Source organism: Coregonus lavaretus (assembly GCF_964263955.1).
Source record: "Coregonus lavaretus genome assembly, chromosome: 2".
NCBI classification, from domain to species: Eukaryota; Metazoa; Chordata; class Actinopteri; order Salmoniformes; family Salmonidae; genus Coregonus; species Coregonus lavaretus.
In genome coordinates this window covers 77,339,356-77,366,974 of record NC_139989.1, presented here as the reverse complement: position 1 = coordinate 77,366,974, position 27,619 = coordinate 77,339,356, and the positions used below count along the sequence as shown (strand labels likewise).

General features: G+C 40.3%; 1 protein-coding gene across 1 annotated transcript in view; it reads right to left on the bottom strand.

The window, feature by feature from the left end:
• Positions 1–27,619, bottom strand: part of LOC311140606 (NLR family CARD domain-containing protein 3-like) — a gene marked incomplete at its 3' end in the record, with an annotated part of 114,285 nt that overhangs the window by 63,487 nt on the left and 23,179 nt on the right. Inside the window, exons 4-6 of the mRNA XM_084175731.1 lie at positions 27,257–27,373; positions 26,824–26,897; positions 24,446–26,201 (exon numbers count right to left, since the gene is read on the bottom strand). Of these exons, the coding sequence (XP_084031857.1) occupies positions 24,446–26,201; positions 26,824–26,897; positions 27,257–27,373 (1,947 nt within the window). The remainder of the gene's footprint in view (positions 1–24,445; positions 26,202–26,823; positions 26,898–27,256; positions 27,374–27,619) is intronic.

Below are 27,619 nucleotides of genomic sequence, written 5' to 3'. Positions count from 1 at the left end.
CACATTTATTGTACATATTTTCTATTTAAATTAAATTGATGTCTCAGTTCATTCCTATATATGAATTAAATGGCTTTTTACTGTATTACAACCAACCTTTTATGTAAAATGTTCACAATATCAAAATTCCCATAACTTGTTTCGATATCATAGCGTAAACAAAATTAGCCCGACCATTTGAAAGAACTAACCGCCCCTCAAAACATAAAATTAATCTTTATTCTCTCTAATGCCTATGTTTTTTGTATTTTTGGGGCAATGTTTTTGCCCATTTAACATATTTCTTGTCAATTTGCGTGATTTAATTTATATGGCAGTTGATCCATTTACATTACTTTTAAGGTTGTGAGCTTTCTTTGACAACAAAAGGATAACTCAAAGTCAGGAACCTTGACTCTAGATGTGTTCAGTCGTCAAGTCCTCATTTGGTAATTAGGCTGTTCAAGACGTAAATGTGTTTCAGATGACGTCCCGATATGGTATGACCCAACCAGAGTAGAGTGTGTGTGTTACACGGTCCTCATATTGTTGGTTAGCAGATATTGTACAGTTTTAACCATTTCTATAGAGTCTTGCATAAAAAGCCCAGATCCACATATGAATGATCTTTCCTAACATCTGTGGTCAATGCAGCCCTTGACCTCAGCAATGAGTCTCACCCCAAAGGCGATTATGATAGACAGGTGGTAGGAATATATTGTGACTGAACTGAGTATGATCATTAGTTTACTAATTAGATATGATCTATATTATATAACACAATATTTCTGACATGTTATTGTTGTATTTTGTTGCAGACACCAAGTGACAAGATCCCAGCTCAACCTTCAGCAGACCCAGAAGTGAGACAGAAATCCACTTCATCCTTCCAACAGGTTATTACACATTTATTGTAGATATTTTCTATTTAAATTTAATTGATGTCTCAGTTCATTCCAGTATATAAATTAAATGGCTTTTTACTGTATTACAACCAACTTTTTGTGTAAAATGTTCACAATATTAACATCCCGTAACTTGTTTCGATATCATTGCATAAACAAAATTAGCCCGACCATTTGACAGAACTAACCGCCCCTCAAAACATAAAATTAATCTTTATTCTCTCTAATACCTATGTTTGTTTGTTTTTTGGGCAATGTTTTTGCCCATTTAACATACTTCTTATTAATTTGTGTGATTTAATTTATATGGCAGTAGATCCATTTACATTACTTTTAAGGTTGTGAGCTTTATTTGACCACAAAAGGATAACTCAAAGTCAGGAACCTTGACTCTAGATGTGTTCAGTCGTCAAGTCCTCATTTGGTAATTAGGCTGTTCAAGACGTAAATGTGTTTCAGATGACGTCCCGATATGGTATGACCCAACCAGTGTAGAGTGTGTGTGTTACACGGTCCTCATATTGTTGGTTAGCAGATATTGTACAGTTTTAACCATTTCTATAGAGTCTTGCATAAAAAGCCCAGATCCACCTATGAATTATCATTCCTAACATCTGTGGTCAATGCAGCCCTTGACCTCAGCAATGAGTCTCACCCCAAAGGCGATTATGATAGACAGGTGGTAGGAATATATTGTGACTGAACTGAGTATGATCATTAGTTTACTAATTAGATATGATCTGTATTATATAACACAATATTTCTGACATGTTATTGTTGTATTTTGTTGCAGACACCAAGTGACAAGATCCCAGCTCAACCTTCAGCAGACCCAGAAGTGAGACAGAAATCCACTTCATCCTTCCAACAGGTTATTAAACATTTATTGTGGATATTTTCTATTTAAATTAAATTGATGTCTCAGTTCATTCCAATATATAAATTAAATGGCTTTTTACTGTATTACAACCAACTTTTTGTGTAAAATGTTCACAATATCAACATCCCGTAACTTGTTTCGATATCATTGCGTAAACAAAATTAGCCCGACCATTTGACAAAACTAACCGCCCCTCAAAACATAAAATTCATCTTTATTCTCTCTAATGCCTGTTTTTTGTTTTGGGGGGGGTGGGGCAATGTTTTTGCCCATTTAACATACTTCTTATCAATTTGCGTGATTTAATTTATATGGCAGTAGATCCATTTACATTACTTTTCAGGTTGTGAGCTTTCTTTGACCACAAAAGGATAACTCAAAGTCAGGATCCTTGACTCCAGAAGTGTTCAGTCGTCATGTCCTCATTTCGTACTTAGTCTGTTCAAGACGTAAATGTGTTTCAGATGACGTCCCGATATGGTATGACCCAACCAGAGTAGAGTGTGTGTTTTACACGGTCCTCATATTGTTGGTTAGCAGATATTGTACAGTTTTAACCATTTCTATAGAGTCTTGCATAAAAAGCCCAGATCCACATATGAATTATCTTTCCTAACATCTGTGGTCAGTGCAGCCCTTGACCTCAGCAATGAGTCTCACCCCAAAGGCGATTATGATAGACAGGTGGTAGGAATATATTGTGACTGAACTGAGTACGATCATTAGTTTACTAATTAGATATGATCTATATTATATAACACAATATTTCTGACATGTTATTGTTGTATTTCGTTGCAGACACCAAGTGACAAGATCCCAGCTCAACCTTCAGCAGACCCAGAAGTGAGACAGAAATCCACTTCATCCTTCCAACAGGTTATTAAACATTTATTGTAGATATTTTCTATTTAAATTAAATTGATGTCTCAGTTCATTCCAATTTAATATAAATTAAATGGCTTTTTACTGTATTACAACCAACTTTTTGTGTAAAATGTTCACAATATCAACATCCCGTAACTTGTTTCGATATCATTGCATAAACAAAATTAGCCCAACCATTTGACAGAACTAACCGCCCCTCAAAACATAAAATTAATCTTTATTCTCTCTAATGCCTATGTTTGTTTGTTTTTTGGGCAATGTTTTTGCCCATTTAACATACTTCTTATCAATTTGCGTGATTTAATTTATATGGCAGTAGATCCATTTACATTACTTTTAAGGTTGTGAGCTTTCTTTGACCACAAAAGGATAACTCAAAGTCAGGAACCTTGACTCTAGATGTGTTCAGTCGTCATGTCCTCATTTCGTACTTAGTCTGTTCAAGACGTAAATGTGTTTCAGATGACGTCCCGATATGGTATGACCCAACCAGAGTAGAGTGTGTGTGTTACACGGTCCTCATATTGTTGGTTAGCAGATATTGTACAGTTTTAACCATTTCTATAGAGTCTTGCATAAAAAGCCCAGATCCACATATGAATTATCTTTCCTAACATCTGTGGTCAATGCAGCCCTTGACCACGGCAATGAGTCTCACCCCAAAGGCGATTATGATAGACAGGTGGTAGGAATATATTGTGACTGAACTGAGTACAATCATTAGTTTACTAATTAGATATGATCTATATTATATAACACAATATTTCTGACATGTTATTGTTGTATTTCGTTGCAGACACCAAGTGACAAGATCCCAGCTCAACCTTCAGCAGACCCAGAAGTGAGACAGAAATACACTTCATCCTTCCAACAGGTTATTAAACATTTATTGTAGATATTTTCTATTTAAATTAAATTGATGTCTCAGTTCATTCCAATATATAAATTAAATGGCTTTTTACTGTATTACAACCAACTTTTTGTGTAAAATGTTCACAATATCAACATCCCGTAACTTGTTTCGATATCATTGCGTAAACAAAATTAGCCCGACCATTTGACAGAACTAACCGCCCCTCAAAACATAAAATTAATCTTTATTCTCTCTAATGCCTGTTTTTTTTTGGGGGGGGGGCAATGTTTTTGCCCATTTAACATACTTCTTATCAATTTGCGTGATTTAATTTATATGGCAGTAGATCCATTTACATTACTTTTCAGGTTGTGAGCTTTCTTTGACCACAAAAGGATAACTCAAAGTCAGGATCCTTGACTCTAGAAGTGTTCAGTCGTCATGTCCTCATTTCGTACTTAGTCTGTTCAAGACGTAAATGTGTTTCAGATGACGTCCCGATATGGTATGACCCAACCAGAGTAGAGTGTGTGTTTTACACGGTCCTCATATTGTTGGTTAGCAGATTTGTACAGTTTTAACCATTTCTATAGAGTCTTGCATAAAAAGCCCAGATCCACATATGAATTATCTTTCCTAACATCTGTGGTCAGTGCAGCCCTTGACCTCAGCAATGAGTCTCACCCCAAAGGTGATTATGATAGACAGGTGGTAGGAATATATTGTGACTGAACTGAGTATGATCATTAGTTTACTAATTAGATTTGATCTATATTATAAAACAAAATATTTTTGACATGTTTTTGTTGTATTTTGTTGCAGACACCAAGTGACAAGATCCCAGCTCAACCTTCAGCAGACCCAGAAGTGAGACAGAAATCCACTTCATCCTTCCAACAGGTTATTACACATTTATTGTAGATATTTTCTATTTAAATTAAATTGATGTCTCAGTTCATTCCAATATATAAATTACATGGCTTTTTACTCTATTACAACCAACTTTTTGTGTAAAATGTTCACAATATCAACATCCCGTAACTTGTTTCGATATCATTGCGTAAACAAAATAAGCCCGACCATTTGACAGAACTAACCGCCCCTCAAAACATAAAATTAATCTTAATCTCTCTAATGCCTATGTTTGTTTGTTTTTTGGGCAATGTTTTTGCCCATTTAACATACTTCTTATCAATTTGCGTGATTTAATTTATATGGCAGTAGATCCATTTACATTACTTTTCAGGTTGTGAGCTTTCTTTGACCACAAAAGGATAACTCAAAGTCAGGATCCTTGACTCTAGAAGTGTTCAGTCATCATGTCCTCATTTCGTACTTAGTCTGTTCAAGACGTAAATGTGTTTCAGATGACGTCCCGATATGGTATGACCCAACCAGAGTAGAGTGTGTGTTTTACACGGTCCTCATATTGTTGGTTAGCAGATATTGTACAGTTTTAACCATTTCTATAGAGTCTTGCATAAAAAGCCCAGATCCACATATGAATTATCTTTCCTAACATCTGTGGTCAGTGCAGCCCTTGACCTCAGCAATGAGTCTCACCCCAAAGGCGATTATGATAGACAGGTGGTAGGAATATATTGTGACTGAACTGAGTATGATCATTAGTTTACTAATTAGATTTGATCTATATTATAAAACAAAATATTTTTGACATGTTTTTGTTGTATTTTGTTGCAGACACCAAGTGACAAGATCCCAGCTCAACCTTCAGCAGACCCAGAAGTGAGACAGAAATCCACTTCATCCTTCCAACAGGTTATTACACATTTATTGTAGATATTTTCTATTTAAATTAAATTGATGTCTCAGTTCATTCCAATATATAAATTACATGGCTTTTTACTCTATTACAACCAACTTTTTGTGTAAAATGTTCACAATATCAACATCCCGTAACTTGTTTCGATATCATTGCGTAAACAAAATAAGCCCGACCATTTGACAGAACTAACCGCCCCTCAAAACATAATATTAATCTTAATCTCTCTAATGCCTATGTTTGTTTGTTTTTTGGGCAATGTTTTTGCCCATTTAACATACTTCTTATCAATTTGCGTGATTTAATTGATATGGCAGTAGATCCATTTACATTACTTTTCAGGTTGTGAGCTTTCTTTGACCACAAAAGGATAACTCAAAGTCAGGATCCTTGACTCTAGATGTGTTCAGTCGTCATGTCATCATTTCGTACTTAGTCTGTTCAAGACGTAAATGTGTTTCAGATGACGTCCCGATATGGTATGACCCAACCAGTGTAGAGTGTGTGTGTTACACGGTCCTCATATTGTTGGTTAGCAGATATTGTACAGTTTTAACCATTTCTATAGAGTCTTGCATAAAAAGCCCAGATCCACCTATGAATTATCATTCCTAACATCTGTGGTCAATGCAGCCCTTGACCTCAGCAATGAGTCTCACCCCAAAGGCGATTATGATAGACAGGTGGTAGGAATATATTGTGACTGAACTGAGTATGATCATTAGTTTACTAATTAGATATGATCTATATTATATAACACAATATTTCTGACATGTTATTGTTGTATTTTGTTGCAGACACCAAGTGACAAGATCCCAGCTCAACCTTCAGCAGACCCAGAAGTGAGACAGAGATCCACTTCATCCTTCCAACAGGTTATTACACATTTATTGTAGATCTTTTCTATTTAAATTAAATTGTTGTCTCAGTTCATTCCAATATATATAAATTACATGGCTTTTTACTATATTACAACCAACCTTTTGTGTAAAATGTTCACAAAATCAACATTCCCATAACTTGTTTCGATATCATAGCGTAAACAAAATTAGCCCGACCATTTGACAGAACTAACCGCCCCTCAAAACATAAAATTAATCTTTATTCTCTCTAATGCCTATGTTTTTTGTATTTTTGGGGCAATGTTTTTGCCCATTTAACATATTTCTTGTCAATTTGCGTGATTTAATTTATATGGCAGTTGATCCATTTACATTACTTTTAAGGTTGTGAGCTTTCTTTGACAACAAAAGGATAACTCAAAGTCAGGAACCTTGACTCTAGATGTGTTCAGTCGTCAAGTCCTCATTTGGTACTAAGGCTGTTCAAGACGTAAATGTGTTTCAGATGACGTCCCGATATGGTATGACCCAACCAGAGTAGAGTGTGTGTGTTACACGGTCCTCATATTGTTGGTTAGCAGATATTGTACAGTTTTAACCATTTCTATAGAGTCTTGCATAAAAAGCCCAGATCCACATATGAATTATCTTTCCTAACATTTGTGGTCAATGCAGCCCTTGAGCTCAGCAATGAGTCTCACCCCAAAGGCGATTATGATAGACAGGTGGTAGGAATATATTGTGACTGAACTGAGTATGATCATTAGTTTACGAAATAGATATGATCTATATTATAAAACACTATATTTCTGACATGTTATTGTTGTATTTCGTTGCAGACACCAAGTGACAAGATCCCAGCTCAACCTTCAGCAGACCCAGAAGTGAGACAGAGATCCACTTCATCCTTCCAACAGGTTATTACACATTTATTGTAGATCTTTTCTATTTAAATTAAATTGTTGTCTCAGTTCATTCCAAAATATGAATTAAATGGCTTTTTACTGTATTACAACCAACCTTTTGTGTAAAATGTTCACAAAATCAACATTCCCATAACTTGTTTCGATATCATAGCGTAAACAAAATTAGCCCGACCATTTGACAGAACTAACCGCCCCTCAAAATATAAAATTAATCTTTATTCTCTCTAATGCCTATGTTTTTGTATTTTTGGGGCAATGTTTTTGCCCATTTAACATATTTCTTATCAATTTGCGTGATTTAATTCATATGGCAGTTGATCCATTTACATTACTTTTAAGGTTGTGAGCTTTCTTTGACAACAAAAGGATAACTCAAAGTCAGGAACCTTGACTCTAGATGTTGTGACGACCCTCCCACTCTGTCTGCCGTATTCTCTCTTTGCTCTTGTTTCCTTATTAGGATACCGGTGGGCGGAGTTGGGAGGGTTGTCCGCTACATGGGAAACACCTGGGCCGGGTGTGTCCCAGCATAAATGGACCTCTTCCACATTCATTGAGGAGACTCTCTCCAGGCAGATACTTTGACTTTGGTTGTGGTATTTTTGTGGCCTTTTTGGTTGTTTGCTTTGGCACCTCTCAACACTTTTCCATATTACATTTATGAATGCAAACACTCACTTACACTACTGATTACTGATTACACACACCATTGTTATTTGATTTAGTTTACTTTAGTTAATAAATATATACTTTGAGTATTCCTTGTCTCCACGTGTCTCCCTTTTGTTACGAACTTGAGCCGGTTCGTGACAATGTGTTCAGTCGTCAAGTCCTCATTTGGTACTTAGTCTGTTCAAGACGTAAATGTGTTTCAGATGACGTCCCGATATGGTATGACCCAACCAGAGTAGAGTGTGTGTGTTACACGGTCCTCATATTGTTGGTTAGCAGATATTGTACAGTTTTTACCATATTTATATAGTCTTGCATAAAAAGCCCAGATCCATATATGAATTATCTTTCCTAACATCTGTGGTCAATGCAGCCCTTGACCTCAGATCCACATATTCATTTTTTCATTTATAGGTCATCTATAAAACAGTATTGTCAATTTCTTAACCCAAATTATTTTCACATACAGTATAATGTATAATATCCTAATTTACTGTTACGGTACTGTGTTATTACAAACAAATATTTATTCTTCATAATTTCATTCAAGGCAAGCAAGTCCAGTGGAATTGTACCCTTCCAGTATCCTACTACAAAGCAGGTAAGAAAGCTGCATTCTTGTCATTAGATAAAATAGTTAATGTTCTTTGTTAACGCATTGTGGTATTTTTGATGTGAGGAAACATTGTAGAAATTTGTACAGCTTAGAAAAAGCCGCCATCTGCAAAATCTGAGGCGCCGTGTGAGGATCGTTATGAGAAGGCTAAAAAAGAGATAGCTGAGAGACAGAGGTCTTTCAATCAGTTTACTAGAATACATTTTTCTGTGAGTATGTAGGTGTTATGCACAATGTGATGGTACTGTAGGGAGTTTGATACCATAGGTATTAATACATGTATAAAATAATTGACAGAATTAGATGCTTTTTTTTCTCCATTTTCCTTCAGACCTTGATGAATCTTCGGATGCTGCAGACTATCTTCCAGACTCATGTGGCAATTCCTCGGATGCTTCTATTATAAGTACTACAAGTTCTTGTAGTAAGGAATATAAAACCACAGAAAAGAATCTCCACCACAAATTGTCAGAGAACACACCATTAGGGAATGTTACAGCACACAGTGGGGATAGTACCACCAGTTCAAAGAAGCCAAGAACATTAAGTTATTCAAAGATGCGCAGCAATCCTTCTACTTCAGTAATAAGCTGCAGTGCCAATTCATCAGAGAACACATCACACCAGAAAAGCTCCATAAATGTCACACCTTTGTCAATAACAGCAAAAGGAAGCAAGTACAACAAGAAGCAATTTTGTCTTTATTGTAAAAAGGCCATTTACAGTGGGGAAAAAAAGTATTTAGTCAGCCACCAATTGTGCAAGTTCTCCCACTTAAAAAGATGAGAGAGGCCTGTAATTTTCATCATAGGTACACGTCAACTATGACAGACAAATTGAGGAAAAAAAATCCAGAAAATCCCATTGTAGGATTTTTAATGAATTTATTTGCAAATTATGGTGGAAAATAAGTATTTGGTCACCTACAAACAAGCAAGATTTCTGGCTCTCACAGACCTGTAACTTCTTCTTTCAGAGGCTCCTCTGTCCTCCACTTGTTACCTGTATTAATGGCACCTGTTTGAACTTGTTATCAGTATAAAATACACCTGTCCACAACCTCAAACAGTCACACTCCAAACTTCACAATGGCCAAGACCAAAGAGCTGTCAAAGGACACCAAAAACAAAATTGTAGACCTGCACCAGGCTGGGAAGACTGAATCTGCAATAGGTAAGCAGCTTGGTTTGAAGAAATCAACTGTGGGAGCAATTATTAGGAAATGGAAGACATACAAGACCACTGATAATCTCCCTCGATCTGGGGCTCCACGCAAGATCTCACCCCGTGGGGTCAAAATGATCACAAGAACGGTGAGCAAAAATCCCAGAACCACACGGGGGGACCTAGTGAATGACCTGCAGAGAGCTGGGACCAAAGTAACAAAGCCAACCATCAGTAACACACTACGCCGCCAGGGACTCAAATCCTGCAGTGCGAGACGTGTCCCCCTGCTTAAGCCAGTACATGTCCAGGCCCATCTGAAGTGCATTTGGATGATCCAGAAGAGGATTGGGAGAATGTCATATGGTCAGATGAAACCAAAATATAACTTTTTGGTAAAAACTCAACTCGTCATGTTTGGAGGACAAAGAATGCTGAGTTGCATCCAAAGAACACCATACCTACTGTGAAGCATGGGGGTGGAAACATCATGCTTTGGGGCTGTTTTTCTGCAAAGGGACCAGGACGACTGATCCGTGTAAAGGAAAGAATGAATGGGGCCATGTATCGTGAGATTTTGAGTGAAACCCTCCTTCCATCAGCAAGGGCATTGAAGATGAAACGTGGCTGGGTCTTTCAGCATGACAATGATCCCAAACACACCGCCCGGGCAACGAAGGAGTGGCTTCGTAAGAAGCATTTCAAGGTCCTGGAGTGGCCTAGCCAGTCTCCAGATCTCAACCCCATAGAAAATCTTTGGAGGGAGTTGAAAGTTTGTGTTGCCCAGCGACAGCCCCAAAACATCACTGCTCTAGAGGAGATCTGCATGGAGGAATGGGACAAAATACCAGCAACAGTGTGTGAAAACCTTGTGAAGACTTACAGAAAACGTTTGACCTGTGTCATTGCCAACAAAGGGTATATAACAAAGTATTGAGAAACTTTTGTTATTGACCAAATACTTATTTTCCACCATCATATGCCAATAAATTCATAAAAAATCCTACAATGTGATTTTCTGGATTTTTTTTCCTCATTTTGTCTGTCATAGTTGACGTGTACCTATGATGAAAATTACAGGCCTCTCTCATCTTTTTAAGTGGGAGAACTTGCACAATTGGTGGCTGACTAAATACTTTTTTCCCCCACTGTATAAATTGGCAAGACACCTCGAATCCATCCACAGTGAAAAGCCTGATGTTGCAATGGCTTTCAGTTTTAATAAAGGATCCCGCAAAAGAAGAGAGTTGTTACGCTCTCTTAAGAAGAGATGAAACTTTGACCATAATACTGAAGTGGCAAGCTGTGGCACTGGAGAGATGGTTGCCTGTAAAAGACCTAGTACTGCAAAACCATCTGATGACTACCGTCACTGCACATTTTGCGAAGGACTGTATGCAAGAAATTCCCTATGGAGACATGTGAGAAACTGCCTGAAGAAGTCTGTTGAGGGAGAGCCTCAAGTTGGGCGAAAACGGATTCAACTGCACTTACCAAGACCTGACTCAGTTAAGGAAACTGTTTGGAAGATTGCTTGTGAAATGAACCAGGATGACGTTTCCTCGGTTGTAAGGAGTGAAACTGAATTCCTTTGTATCGGCGAGTCACTGTTGAATTCCAGGAAACCATATGAGAGAAGGAATGACTACATACGCCAAAAAATGAGAGAGATGGCAAGACTATTGATAACGGCAAGGGCTTAACACCTTTGAAGAGCACCGAAGTCCTTGTTATGCCCTGTAACTTTCCCCATGTGATACAGGCAGTAAGATCTGTTGCTGGTTATGATGTCGAAAGCAACTCGTATAAAATCCCATCATTGGCTTTGAAATTGGGACACAGTTTAGCCAAAGTTGCAGGCATTGTGCAATGCAATGCCATCATTGCAAATCGCCCTGCTGTTGCAGAGTCTGCAAAGCAATTTGCCACTTTACATCAGAAAAAGTGGACAGAGTCTATTTCAGCTGCCACATTGGGTACACTTCAACAAGCCAAATGGAATAAACCACAGGTTTTACCCTTTACAGAGGATGTGTCGGTGCTGCACACGTTTCTTGCTACTGAGCGTGCTAAGTGTATGAAGGACCTTGAGGAAGAACCCAACAGCAAAAGCTTTGGAAATCTTGCTAAAGTGACTTTGACGCAGGTAGTACTATTTAACAGAAGGAGGGAAGGGGAAGTTAAAAAATTGGAGCTTCAGTCTTTCACATCCAGGGATCTTACGGAGCTGAATCCAGACATTGTGAGGGGCCTTACTGACTTCGAGAGGAAGCTTGCAGAGCACTTTGAGAGAGTTGAGATTCGAGGTAAAAGGTCAAGAAAGGTTCCAGTGCTTCTAACCCCTGACATGATCGCTGCTATGGACCTCCTCATGATAAGCAGGAAAGAGTGTCCACAAAGAAAATGTGTACATGTTTGCACGGCCAGGTGTCCTTTCCCATTACAGAGGCTCCGACTGCTTTCGCAAGTATGCAAACAATGTGGTGCAAAGAACCCAGAGGCACTCACCTCAACAAGATTGCGGAAACAAGTCGCCACTTTGTCCACACTACTAAACCTCAAAGAAAATGAAATGGATCAACTTGCCACCTTTCTAGGACATGACATCCGTGTCCATAGAGAATTCTATCGGCTTCCAGAGAGTACCCTGCAGCTCGCAAAAGTCAGCAAACTGTTGATAGCAATCGAAAAAGGAAGACTGCCTTACCTGCAGGGGAAAGGGCTGGATGACATTGAGGTCAATCCTGAAGGTAAAATTTTGTTTGAAATATAGTTTTTAGCCACTTCAAATATAACTATTATAAGTGTTGTTAGTCCTTAATTTAAATAATTGGCCGTAAATATTTTTTACCCAACCAGATGAAGTAGAAATGAGTGATGATGATTCCAGCGAAGAAACCATTGCTGACCTACATCAATGCAAAGGTATCCTGACTTGTATATATGTGGTAATATCTTTAAGTTATGTCACATAAATGCAAATTTCTGTGGGGATTATCGAAATGATCCTCTATCTGTTTTTAAACAATCACATTGGTGGTGATAAGTAATTCCACATTTATGGATTTGCAATCAGTTTATGTTTATATCTCAAATATCAGTTAATATCTAATGTAGAATTGCATATTGCCTGACATTGAGGTTGTTTACAGTGAATAATACAAGCAAGCAAACGTATTGTCATAAAGCTCATAGAACATAATCACATTCATTATTACTTTGCAAAGGCTCAACAACAGAGACTTCTAGGGACCAGACACTTCTGAGGCAAACACCAGAGTCAACCACCCTGGACAACATGGAGGGCACTTCTGAGTCAACCACCTGGACAACATGGAGGGCACTTCTGAGTCAACCACCCTGGACAACATGGAGGGCACTTCTGAGTCAACCACCCTGGACAACATGGAGGGCACTACTGAGTCAACCACCCTGGACAACATGGAGGGCACTTCTGAGTCAACCACCCTGGACAACATGGAGGGCACTACTGAGTCAACCACCCTGGACAACATGGAGGGCACTTCTGAGTCAACCACCCTGGACAACATGGAGGGCACTCCTGAGTCAACCACCTTGGATAACGTACACATGAGCAACACACAACCAAGACATGGTAAAATAGTCACATCCCAAGCATCCTCAAAGTGCTCCAAAGGAAAGCAAGGTTAGTAAGCATTTTGTATTCACATGTATTGATAACATCATATAACTACTAACTAGAATCCTTTGTATCATATCCTCCATTTGTCACTTTAGCAGAGCTCATTGTTAATCAGTTGTATTTTGTTTCCATTTATGATAACCTGCCTAAATGACTACCGACCCGTAGCACTGACGTCTGTAGCCATGAAGTGCTTTGAAAGACTGGTCATGGCTCACATCAACAGCATAATCCCAGAAACCCTAGACCCACTCCAATTTGCATACCGCCCCAACAGATCCACAGATGATGCAATCTCTATCGCACTCCACACTGCCCTTTCCCACCTGGACAAGAGGAACACCTACGTGAGAATGCTATTCATTGACTACAGCTCAGCATTCAACACCATAGTGCCCTCTAAGCTCATCACTAAGCTAAGGATCCTGGGACTAAACACCTCCCTCTGCAACTGGATCCTGGACTTCCTGACGGGCCGCCCCCAGGTGGTAAGGGTAGGTAACAACACATCTGCCACACTGATCCTCAACACGGGGGCCCCTCAGGGGTGCGTGCTCAGTCCCCTCCTGTACTCTCTGTTCACCCATGACTGCATGGCCAGGCACGACTCCAACACCATCATTAAGTTTGCCGACGACACAACAGTGGTAGGCCTGATCACCGACAACGATGAGACAGCCTATAGGGAGGAGGTCAGAGATATGGCCGTGTGGTGCCAGGACAACAACCTCTCCCTCAACGTGACCAAGACAAAGGAGATGATTGTGGACTACAGAAAAAAAAAGAGGACTGAGCACGCCCCCATTCTCATCGACGGGGCTGTAGTGGAACAGGTTGAGAGCTTCAAGTTCCTTGGTGTCCACAACACCAACGAACTATCATGGTCCAAACACACCAAGACAGTCGTGAAGAGGGCACGACAAAGCCTATTCCCCCTCAGGAGACTAAAAAGATTTGGCATGGGTCCTCAGATCCTCAAAAAATTCTACAGCTGCACCATCGAGAGCATCCTGACTGGTTGCATCACCGCCTGGTATGGCAACTGCTTGGCCTCTGACCGCAAGGCACTACAGAGGGTAGTGCGTACGGCCCAGTACATCACTGGGGCAAAGCTCCCTGCCATCCAGGACCTCTATACCAGGCGGTGTCAGAGGAAGGCCCTCAAAATTGTCAAAGACTCCAGCCACCCTAGTCATAGACTGTTCTCTCTGCTACCGCACGGCAAGCGGTACCGGAGTGCCAAGTCTAGGTCCAAAAGACTTCTCAACAGCTTCTACCCCCAAGCCATAAGACTCCTGAACAGCTAATCATGGCTACCCGGACTATTTGCACTGCCCCCCCACCCCATCCTTTTTACGCTGCTGCTACTCTGTTAAGTATTTATGCATAGTCACTTTAACTCTACCCACATGTACATATTACCTCAACTACCTCAACTAGCCGGTGCCCCCGCACATTGACTCTGCAACGGTACCCCCCTGTATATATAGCCCCCCTACTGTCACTTTATTTTACTTCTGCTCTTTTTTTCTCAACACTTTTTTTTGTTGTTGTTTTATTCTTACTTTTTTTGTTTAAAATAAATGCACTGTTGGTTAAGGGCTGTAAGTAAGCATTTCACTGTAATGTCTGCACCTGTTGTATTCGGCGCATGTGACCAATAAAATTTGATTTGATTTGATTTGAAAGCTGTGAAGGTGAGAAGCAAGTGGACAGGTGATGAAGTGAAAGCTGTTGAGCGGCATTTGCTTAATTTCATAACAAGCTGCAGAATACCAGATAAAAAGGACTGTGACTCCTGCCTCCAAGCAGAGCCAGTAGCTCTGAAAGACAGACTGGGTTGCTATTGTAGTGTATGAAGAATTATGACTTTGCTAATTTTTTCAAGTGGAACCTGAGAGGAGGTTTATTCAGTTTTAGAGGGAGCGGTTTTAGAGTGACACCATAGAACAGAGGAAGTCTGTTGTGTGAAGATAGGTGATTGGTCTGTAGGGAAACCACCCATATCCTGGTAAAGATTATATATACTTGGTAAAGACAAAAGAGGTCAGAATAATCAGATTTGAGATGGGGCGATTATTCTCCAGGTATCTGTAAATCGACGCTGTAACCCTTTGTTATGAATAAACCTTATGATAAAATTACAGCGTCAGTGGGTTCTCCTTGTCACACAGCATAATTAGCAACATTGCTCGACACTACACTATCAAATACTACATCCACAACAGAAACGTAGCATTAAAAAGGAAGATGAATAGATAGAACTAGAGCATGCCAACTGTAGCTCAGGTACCATTCAATTCCAATTTCAATCAGCTTCTCCTCAGATAGTGTTAATATCTGTGGGTTTCATGTTCATATTATTTTATTTTCCTTAAATGATTTATATTGTTGGTTCTTGTACAAACATACCACATAGGCTCGACTGTAGATCCCACATGTTCGTATGTTTATGTATAATTGAGGGCTATTAATAAGCATATGTTTGCCACTTATGGTCAAATTTTTTTGGGATAACAGTTGATGATATAGGTTAATACTCTGCTCTCATTGACAGGGAAAAGAGATAAACAGTACTTAAAGGGATTGTTATTGTTCCCAAGTTTTCAGCAGCACTTTGTTCTTAACCACAAGTTGTTGAATGTGGCAAGGTGTTTAAATTACTGTTAAACTATTACCATTTCAATGGGTGCTTGTAACAGGCCTCGTGTATGGTAACTTGCACTATGTAAATATGATGTAAATCCCTATGTTATTTAGACAGGTTAGCTGAATGTACACTGTCATGTTTCATAGAAGCTGGATGCTTTAATAGAGAGTTTCTCATTCATTTCAAACATGCAATTTCTACTGCCTTGTGCATAGCAGGGAAGGAGGCAAAGTGTAGGTGGTCTATTCTGGGTGTTCAATTGATTTGTTAATTTGCATATTTTCGCTGGCACTCAATAAAAGTAAGAAAGGCATAAAGTGTTCCCTCTTTTTTTACATGAATATTGACTGTAAATGTATATATATATATATATATATATATATATATATATATATATATATATATATATATATATTATTGTTATAAATAACAATAATACGACTTAAACAGTAGACTGAGAATATATTATATTTATGTGAACATGGATAGGCATTTCTGTTGAAGGTTACCTGTCTGGTGAGCATGATTATTATTATCATTTTTTAAAAAAGCTTTAGTTAAGTATTGTACACCTATGATTCTTATGCAGACATTTCAACATGTAACCGGAACCACGTTCAAATACAGACCCTATTTTTTGTATTACAGGGTCTTCATAAGTCACATAAACCTGAAAGTCGAGTGTGTATCTATGGGGTGCTGTTGCTATGGGCCTTATAAGTCACATTAACCCGAAAAAGTCCTCATATATACTATTAAAATCAGGTCTGAACAAAATATAGCCCTAGACAATATCTCAACAGATGGATGTATTCCTATAATCATGGGATGGAACTATTCTGATTCCCAGGTCTCTTGGACCTTGGGAAAGGCATGTCCCCACATTTTTTCCTGATATAGTCTATAAACACGTGTGTGTGTGTGTGTCCAGCGTGTGTGTGTGTGTGTGTGTGTGTGTGTGTGTATCCAGTGTGGGTAGGTCCAGTGTGTGTGTGTGTATCCAGTGTGTGTTTGTGTGTGTGTGAATCCAGTGCATGTGTGTGTGTGTGTCCAGTGTGTGTGTGTGTGTGTGTCCATTGTGTGTGTGTCCATTGTGTGTGTGTCCAGTGTGTGTGTGTGTGTGTGTGTGTGTGTGTATCCAGTGTGTGTGTGTGTGTCCAGTGTGTGTGTGTCCAGTGTGTGTTTGTGTCCAATGTGTGTGTGTGTGTGTGTGTCTAGTGTGTGTGTGTGTCCAGTGTGTGTGTGTACGTCCAGTGTGTGTGTGTGTGTGTCCAGTGTGTGTGTCCAATGTGTGTGTGTCCATTGCGTGTGTGTCTAATGTGTGTGTGTGTGTGTGTGTGTGTGTGTACAGTGTGTGTGTCCTGTGCGTGTGTGTGTCCAGTGTGTGTCTAGTGTGTGTGTGTACGTAAAGTGTGTGTGTGTATGTGTCCAGTGTGTGTTTGACTGAGGACACCAAACCCCAAAATTAATCATGAACCCTGTTACCATGGTTATTATTTACAGGGACACTGAGTCATCAACATGATGAACCCCAAACCCTGGATAGAGGGGCTCAGTGAATGTGGAGTGGAATGTGTACAGGTGGGTCAGTGTGTCAGAGGAGACTCTGTAGAAGGACAGAGTGCCGGCTGGCCAGTCCAGATACACTCCTACTCTGTGGGAGCGGGAGGAGGGGACGTCTATGGTAGTGAACTTATTATTGTGACAGGCTAAGTATATGTTGATGATGCAGTTCAGACTCCAAGACTTGTCATTGGATCCAATCCCACAGCCATTACCCCTTCCTCTCCTGCTGATTCCTTTATATGCCACTCCTATACCAGCCCCAATCCCACTCCACTCTACCTCCCAGTAACAGCGCCCAGTCAGACCCTCTCTACACAGCACCTGTCCAAGGATCTCAAATCTCTCTGGGTGATCAGGATACGGCTGCTCCTCTCTCCTCCGTGTCACCTTTCTGTTCTTCTTAGACAGAGAGAGGCGTCTGTTTACTGTGTTTAGGTCCAGTCTGAGATCACAGACATCTGATGGATGAAACCAGACACAATATTAGAAATCATCATCATCCTGAACACACACACACACTGAACATACACATCCTGAACACACACACACACACACACACATCCTGAACACACACACACTGGATACACACTGGATAAACACTCACATCTGTATGCATGAACACACACACCCTGAACACACACACACCTTCATGCATGCATGAACACACACACACATTTCTAACGTAACAGGAACACGCCACACACATACACAGACACACACATTGTCAAAGCAACTCTTTGTGAACTTTGGTGTCCCTGATTTGTGCTTCTGTAGAACTACAGCTGATATTTAATATGACCAAGTAAGTAATGATGGTGGTCTTTGACTTTTACTTCACTTGAATTAAGACTTATTCTTAGTCATATTCTTCACAGCAGTCAACACTCACATTTTCTAAGTCCAGGTTTCATTGTGTTCTCTCCACCATGTTCCACACTGTAGCGGTAAGCAGAAGAACAGACAGTCATTGAGGGATACACGTGAACTCACACACACACTGGACACACACACACATACACACACACACACACACACACACTGGACACACACACACACACACAGTCAGCATATAACTTTGTCCAAGTGTGTGTGTGTGTGTTTGTGTCCAGTGTTTGTGTCCTGTTTGTGTGTGTGTGTGTGTGTGTCCAGTGTTTATGTGGGTCCAGTGTGTGTGTGTGTGTGTGTGTCCAGTGTGTGTGTGTGTGTGTGTGTGTGTGTTTGTCCAGTGTGTGTGTGTTTGTCCAGTGTGTTTGTGTGTGTCCAGTGTGCTTGTGTGTGTCCAGTGTGCTTGTGTGTGTCCAGTGTGTGTGTGTTTGTCCAGTGTGTCCATTGTGTGTGTATGTGTGTCCAGTGGGAGTGTGTGTATGTGTGTCCAGTGGGAGTGTGTGTGAGTGTGTGTCCAGTGTGTGTGAGTGTGTCCAGTGTGTGTGTGTGTGTGTGTCCAGTGTGTGTGTGTGTGTGTGTCCAGTGTGTGTGTGTGTGTGTGTCCAGTGTGTGTGTGTTTCCTTTTTGTGTATGTGTGTGTGTCCAGTGTGTGTGTGTGTGTGTGTGTCCTTTGTGTGTATGTGTCCAGTGTGTTTGTACAGTGTGTGCGTGTCCAGTGTGTGTGTGTGTGTCCAGTGTGAGTGAGTGTGTGTGTGTGTCGAGTGTGTGTGTGTGTGTGTGTGTGTGTGTGTGTGTGTATGTGTGTGTGTGTTCAGTGTATGTGTGGGTCCAGTGTGTGTCTGTGTCCAGTGTGTGTTTGTGTGTGTGTGTGTGTGTGTGTCCAATGTGTGTCCAGTGTGTGTGTATGTGTGTCTAGTGTGTGTTTGTGTGTGTGTGTGTGTGTTTGTCCAGTGTGTGTCTAGTGTGTTTGTGTGTGTCCAGTGTGTGTGTTTCCAGTGTGTGTTTGTGTGTGTGTTTGTCCAGTGTGTGTCTAGTGTGTTTGTGTGTGTCCAGTGTGTGTGTCCAGTGTGTGTGTATGTGTGTCCAGTGTGTGTTTGTGTGTGTGTGTGTGTGTGTGTTTGTCCAGTGTGTGTCTAGTGTGTTTGTGTGTGTCCAGTGTGTGTCTAGTGTGTTTGTGTGTCCAGTGGGAGTGTGTGTGTGTCCAGTGTGTGTGTGTCCAGTGTGTGTGTGTGTCCAGTGTGTGTGAGTGTGTGTCCAGTGTGTGTGTGTGTGTGTCCAGCGTGTGTGTGTGTGCATATCCAGTGTGTGTCCACACACACACACACACACACACACACACACTGGACAAACACACACAAACTGGACACACACACACACACACACACACACACACACACACACACTTGACAAACAGACACACACTGGACACACATACACACACTCCCACTGGACTCACACACACACAATGGACACACTGGACACACACAAACACACTAGACACACACTGGACAAACACACACACACACTGGACAAACACACACACACACACACACACATACACACACACATTGGACACACACACACACACACACACACACACACACACACACAGGACACAAACACTGGACACCAACACATACAAAAACACACTGGACACACACACACACAGTCAGCATATAACTTTGTCCAAGTGTGTGTGTGTGTGTGTTTGTGTCCAGTGTTTGTGTCCTGTTTGTGTGTGTGTGTGTGTGTCCAGTGTATATGTGGGTCCAGTGTGTGTGTGTGTGTGTGTGTGTGTGTGTCCAGTGTGTGTGTGTGTGTCCAGTGTGTGTGTGTGTGCATATCCAGTGTGTGTGTGTGTCCAGTGTGTGTGTGTGTGTGTCCAGTGTGTGTGTGTGTATCCAGTGTGTGTGTGTGTTTCCTTTTTGTGTATGTGTGTGTGTCCAGTGTGTGTGTGTCCAGTGTGTGTGTGTGTCCAGTGTGTGTGTGTGTGTCCTTTGTGTGTATGTGTCCAGTGTGTTTGTACAGTGTGTGCGTGTGTGTGTGTCCAGTGTGTGTTTGTGTGTGTGTGTCCAGTGTGAGTGAGTGTGTGTGTGTGTGTGTGTCGAGTGTGTTTGTGTGTGTGTATGTGTGTCCAGTGTATGTGTGTGTCCAGTGTGTGTCTGTGTCCAGTGTGTGTTTGTGTGTGTGTGTGTGTGTGTCCAATGTGTGTCCAGTGTGTGTGTATGTGTGTCCAGTGTGTGTTTGTGTGTGTGTGTGTGTGTGTGTGTGTGTGTGTGTGTGTGTGTGTGTGTGTGTGTGTGTGTGTCCAGTGTGTGTGTGTCCAGTGTGTGTTTGTGTGTCCAGTGTGTGTCTGTTTGTCAAGTGTGTATGTGTGTGTGTGTGTGTGTGTGTGTGTCCAGTTTGTCTGTGTTTGTCCATTGTGTGTGTGTGTGTGTGTGTGTGTCCAGTGTGAGTGTGTGTGTGTGTGTCCAGTGTGAGTGTGTGTGTGTGTGTGTGTGTGTGTGTGTGTGTGTGTCCAGTGTGAGTGTGTGTGTGTGTGTGTCCAGTGTGTGTGTGTCCAGTTTGTGTGTTTGTGTGTGTGTCCTGTGTGTGTGTGTCAAGTGTGTGTGTTTGTCCAGTGTGTGTGTGTGTCCAGTGTGTGTGTGTGTATCCAGTGTGTGTGTGTGGATCCAGTGTGTGTGTGTGGATCCAGTGTGTGTGTGTGTATCCAGTGTGTGTGTGTGGATCCAGTGTGTGTAGGTGTGGGTCCAGTGTGTGTGTGTGAGTCCTGTATGTATGTGTGTGTCCAGTGTGTATGTGTGTCCAGTGTGTGTGTGTGTGTCGTGTGTGTGTGTGTGTGTTCAGTGTGAGTGTCCAGTGTGTGTGTGTGTGTGTGTGTGTGTGTGTGTGTTTGTGTGTGTGTGTGGACACACACACACACATACACACTGGACACACACACACTGGACACACACACACTGGACACACACACACACACAGTCTTTATATAACTTAGTCCAAGTGGTGGTCAGAATGTTTGTCTTAACTAGCCTGATAACTCCAACATGTCTGATATGAACATTGACATAAACCCTCTACATACTTGAGTTTCTCCAGTCTGCAGTGTGGATCCTCCAGTCCAGCAGAGAGCAGTCTGACTCCTGAGTCTCCTGGGTGATTGTAGCTCAGGTCCAGCTCTCTCAGGTGTGAGGGGTTTGACTTCAGAGCTGAGACCAGAGAAGCACAGCCTTCCTCTGTGACTAGACAGCCTGACAGCCTGCAAAGAGTCATATCATATTAAAACCACACTGCTATTCTTTGGTGGTGAAAATAGTGGCAGTATATTTTTTCAACATTTTAATTTATACCAGTGTCCTGAAACCTGCCATATATATATCATTATTAGAAAAAATCATAATATTGTGTGTAGAGAGAAAAATGTATAGTACAAATATTTGAGTAGACTGACCAGAGCAGTTTAAAAAGCAGTATCAGTCAAAACACAGACAGTGAGGTATCAGATTTAGATTGTATTGAGTATACAGTCCACACTATATATATTTTGACAGCGAAGATAACATTTTAAATGTGGCTCTATGCTCCAGCATTTTGGATTTGTGATCAAATGTTTCATATGAGGTGACAGTATATAATGTCACCTTTTATTTGAGGGTATTTTAATACATATCTGTTTCACCGTTTAGAAATGAAAACACTTCATGCATCTAGTCCCCCTATTTGAAGAAGTCATAAGTATTCTGACCAATTCACTTATAGTGTATCAACGTAGTCAAAAGTTTAGTATTTGGTCCCAAACTCGTTGGTTGCATTTGCAGTTTGTTTTGGTTGTGTTTTGGGTTATGTTTTGCCCGATAGTAACTGAATGGTGGATGATTACTGGATTAATCTTCTGTCTAAGTGAGTAGATAACATGTTTCTAAACACTACTGAATGAATCCTGATGATGCCATGATTAAGAATAATCATGAATGAATCATGAATAAAAATGAATGAGAAAGTTACAGAGGCTACAACAAAACAAACTAACCTCTCACCATTAACATCAAATAAAAGGTGACATTATATACTGTCACCTAATATGAAACATTCTATCTCAAATCCAAAATGCTGGAGCATAGCACCAAATGTAAAACGGTAAGCTTCACTGTCCAAACACATATGGTGTGGACTATGTGTGCCTGGTAAACACATGTGGATCTGGTGAAAAGTTATCACTTGTTGACCAACTACAGGAATACTGACCTCAGAGTCTCCAGTTTACAGTGGGGATTCCCCAGTCCAGCAGAGAGCAGCTTCACTCCTGAATCCTTCAGGTCATTGTTACTCAGATCCAGCTCTCTCAGGTGTGAGGGGTTTGACTTCAGAGCTGAGACCAGAGAAGCACAACCTTCCTCTGTGACTAGACAGCCTGACAGCCTGCAAAGAGTCAAATCATATTAAAACCACACTGCTATTCTTTGGTGGTGAAAATAGTGGCAGTATATTTTTTCAACATATTCAGATATATCAGTGTCCTGAAACCTGCCATATCTATTCATAAATTAATGTATCATTATTAGAAATTATCATAATATTGCTTGTAGAGAGAAACATGTATAATACAAATATTTGAGTAGACTGACCAGAGCAGTTTAAAAAGCAGTATCAGTCAAAAGACAGACAGTGAGGTATCAGATTTAGATTGTATTGAGTATACAGTCCACACCATATCTATTTTGACAAAGATAACATTTTAAATGTGGCTCTATACTCCAGCATTTTGGATTTGAGATCAAATGTTTTATATGAGGTGACAGTATATAATGTCACCTTTTATTTGAGGGTATTTTAATACATATCTGTTTCACCGTTTAGAAATTAAAGCACTTTATGTATCTAGTCCCCCATTTGAAGAAGTCATAACTATTTTGACCAATTCACTTACAGTGTATTAAAGTAGTCAAAAGTTGAGTATTTGCTCCCAAACTCGTTGGTTGCATTTGCAGTTTGTTTTGGTTGTGTTTTGGGTTATGTTTTGCCTATTAGTAACTGAATGGTGGATGATGACTGGAGTAATTTTCTGTCGAAGTGAGTAGATAACATGTTTCTAAACACTACTAAATTAATCCTGATAATGCCATGATTAAGAAAAATCATGAATGAATCATGAATAATAATGAGTGAGAAAGTTACAGAGGCTACAACAAAACATGCTAACTCTCACCATTACCAATAACAGAGGGGGTATGATCCGTGTTCCTCTGTAACTTTCTCATTCATCATCATTCATGATTCATTCATGATTATTCATAATCATGGTAGCATCCACATGAATGTAGAAGTGTTCAGAAACATCTTCTATTCTTACTGACAATACAAGTGAAGTGACTCCAAAATGACAGGACATTTTTCACCATTCAGTTTCTATTGGGAAAAACATAATCCAAAACACAACCAAGACTAACTGCAAATGTATTCAACAAGTTTATAGAATCACAAGCTTGATGTAATCACTGCAGGCAAAGAATATTGGACCAAATACTAAACTTATGACTACTTTAATACAATATAAATGAATATGTCCAAATTATTATGACTTTTTCAAATGGGAGAACTAGATACATAAAGTGCTTTCATTTCTAAACAGTAACACAGATATGTATGAAAATATCCTCAAATAAAAGGTGACATTATGTACTGTCACCTAATATGAAACATTTCATCTGAAATCAGACCAACTACAGGAATACTGACCTCAGAGTCTCCAGTTTACAGTGGGGATTCCCCAGTCCAGCAGAGAGCAGCTTCACTCCTGAATCCTTCAGGTCATTGTTACTCAGATCCAGCTCTCTCAGGTGTGAGGGGTTTGACTTCAGAGCTGAGACCAGAGAAGCACAGCCTTCCTCTGTGACTCCACAGCCTGACAGCCTGACAGAGAGATCATCATGATTTCACAAACACACTGTTAATGGACAATGGCAGATGCATTTGGTTTATTCTCTTAAACAACATATAGATTCATCTTCCGTCTCCTAGAATTGTATGGTCATATTGTTATACTAATGTGAACATCAATGCATTGATTCAATATGTTTTTCAATATATATTATCTACATATTATAATTCATATTTTTCTCTAAACTGAATATTTCTTCCTGATGATTAGTACTTAAATGTCATTTTATGTACTCACAGAGCAGCTCTGGAGGCTTTGACCACTGGCAGCAGCCTTAGAAGACCTTCCTCTGATCTGGAGTATTTCTTCAGGTCAAACACATCCAGCTCCTTTTCTGAAGTCAGCAACACTAAGAACAGAGCTGACCACTGTGCAGGTGACAGTTTGGCTTCTGAGAGACTTCCTGAGCTCAGGTAGCTTTGGATCTCCTTCACTAGAGAATGGTCATTCAGTTCATTCAGGCAGTGGAACAGATTGATGCACCTCTCTGGAGAGGGATTCTCCCTGATCTTCTCCTTGATGTACTTCACTGTTTCTTCATGGCTCTGTGAGCTGCTTCTTGTTGTTGTCAGTAGACCTCGTAAGTGCTTCTGATTGGACTCCAGTGAGAGGCCCAGAAGGAAGCGGAGGAAAAGGTCCAGGTTTCCTGTCTCACTTTGTAAGGCTTTATCCACAGCACTCTTGTAGACAGTAACTTCAGTAACTTGAGGTTCGGCCATTAGATTCTCATTGTTGTTGATGAATGAGAGGAACACATATACAGCAGCCAGAAACTCCTGAATGCTCAGATGCACGAAGCAGTACACCTTGTCCTGGTACAGCCCACATTCCTCTTTAAAGATCCTAGTGCACAATCCGGAGTACACTGAGGCTTCATTGACATCAATGCCAGCCTCTTTCAGGTCTTCTTCATAGAAAATCAGATTGCCCTTCACAAGCTGTTGAAAAGCCAGTTTTCCCAGTGACAGAATGCTCTCTTTATTCCAGTGTGGACCTGTCTCTTCTTTCCCAAGATACTCTTCATTCTTCTGTTTGGTATGAAACTCCACAAGGTGTATGAACATCTCAGTCAGAGTCTTGGGCATCTCTTCTCTCTTATGTTTCAGCATGTGTTCAAGGACTATTGCAGAAATCCAACAGAAGACTGGAATGTGGCACATGATGTGGAGGCTCCTTGATGTCTTTATGTGTGAGATGATTCTGCTGGCCAGGTCCTCATCATTGAATCTCTTCCTGAAGTACTCCTCCTTCTGTGGGTCATTGAACCCTCGTACCTCTGTCACCTGGTCAACACACCTTGAAGGGATCTTATTGGCTGCTGCAGGTCGGGTAGTTATCCAGAGGAGAGCAGAGGGAAGCAGATTTCCCTTGATGAGATTTGTCAGCAGAACATCCACTGAGGTTGACTCTGTGACGTCACAACAGATCTTGTTCTTCTGGAAGTCTAGGGGCAGTCGGCACTCATCCAGACCATCAAAGATGAACATAACTTTGTACTTGTCGTAGTTGGAGATTCTTGATTCTTTGGTTTCCATTGAGAAGTGATTGAGAAGTTCAATGAAAGTGTGTTTTTCCTTTTTCATCAAATTCAGCTCCCGAAAAGGGAATGAAAATACAAATTGGACATCCTGATTTGCTTTTCCTTCAGCCCAGTCCAGAATGAACTTCTGCACAGAGACTGATTTTCCAATGCCAGAGACTCCCTTTGTCAGCACAGTTCTGATGAGTTTGTCTTGTCCAGTTAAGGGTTTGAAGATGTCGTTACATTTGATTGCAGTCTCTGGTCTTGCTTGTTTCCTGGTTGTTGTCTCAATCTGTCTCAGCTCATGTTCATTATTGACCTCTCCTTTTCCACCCTCTGTGATGTAGAGCTCTGTGAAGATCTTATTGAGAAGTGTTGGGTTTCCTTGTTTAGCGATCCCCTCAAATACACATTGAAACTTCTTCTTTAGATTCGATTTGAGTTCACGTTGGCAAATCACAGCAAGCTCATCTGAATGAAGAAATAACACAGAGGATATTAATATTAAGTCTGTTTTAATGCCTACAGTATTGTAAGGATGTTTTCTAAAGTTTAAATTGCAATCATTTATTCTCTTAACTGTTTTCATAATGCATTACAGACTGGTGTGACTGATTTATATCATTATTGATGGTATTATTAATGTTCTCTCTCTCTCTCTCTCTCTCTCTCTCTCTCTCTCTCTCTCTCTCTCTCTAAATTAATCACCACAACACATCCCTGCTGCTGTTATGTGACTGTATGAATGTGTAAATGTTAAATGATGCATTCCACACTGGAGTGACTGATTATATTATTATTATTCTTATTATTCTTATTATTCTTAGGTATTACTGATGGTATCATTAATGTTGTCTATCTCTCTCTCTGTCAATCAGTGACTGATTCTATTACTATTATTAAAGTTGCCTATATTTCTCTCTCTGTCTAAATTAATCAACACAACACATTCCGCTGCTACTTGATGAGGTCACTAGGTGTTGTGTTAAGGCTACTACAATATCATTGAGTTACACAGCTACTTTAGCTGTACTTTAGCAACAGCTTTTAAATGTTATAAAACAGCATTCAACATGAGGCAGACAGCTCTTACTTTTCTCCAGTGTGTCAGCAAGCTCCTTCTGGTTCATTTTCAGAATCTCGGACTCTGATCTCTCCTGTTGGTTTCTGTGGACAAAACATGAGATTACATCTCCTCATCCAGGGAGTGCACACACACACACACACACACACACACACACACACACACACACACACACACACACACACACACACACACACACACAGACACACACACACACACACACACACACACACATACACACACACACACACACACACACACACACACACACAGGGAGGGAATGTAGTGTTTGTTTAATATTGTTTTAGGACTATGAAAATGGAAAAAAGGATTAGCCTATGAATTATGAAAACAACTAAAATAAATGGTCAAATGGGAGAGGAGAAATGACTAGAGTCAGTGTTGTTTAACTCACTGACCATGACCCATGAGTTCTTCTTACCTTTGTTCACTAGAAAAGTCTCCCTCTCTGAAGAATATATGACGATTCATAGACTTGTCACTCTTCATGGACACACAGCTGGGTACAGGGGAGGCTGGTCTCTCCTGCTTGATTGGGCTTCAACACAACAGAGAAATACATTACGTCTCTCATCTACTCTGAGCTCAGATGGGGAAACTTAAGAAGAGTTTCATTCCAAAACGCTATATATCCATTTTCAGAAATGTTCGTAAATTAGCTTTTAGTGTTTAAAGAAATTATGAAAGAGATTGGTGTGTTTTTTCACTAGCTAATCATGGAATGCGATTGACAGATGTATTTGTTTAAAATCTATCACTTGATGGTTTCATTTCAGAGAGACAA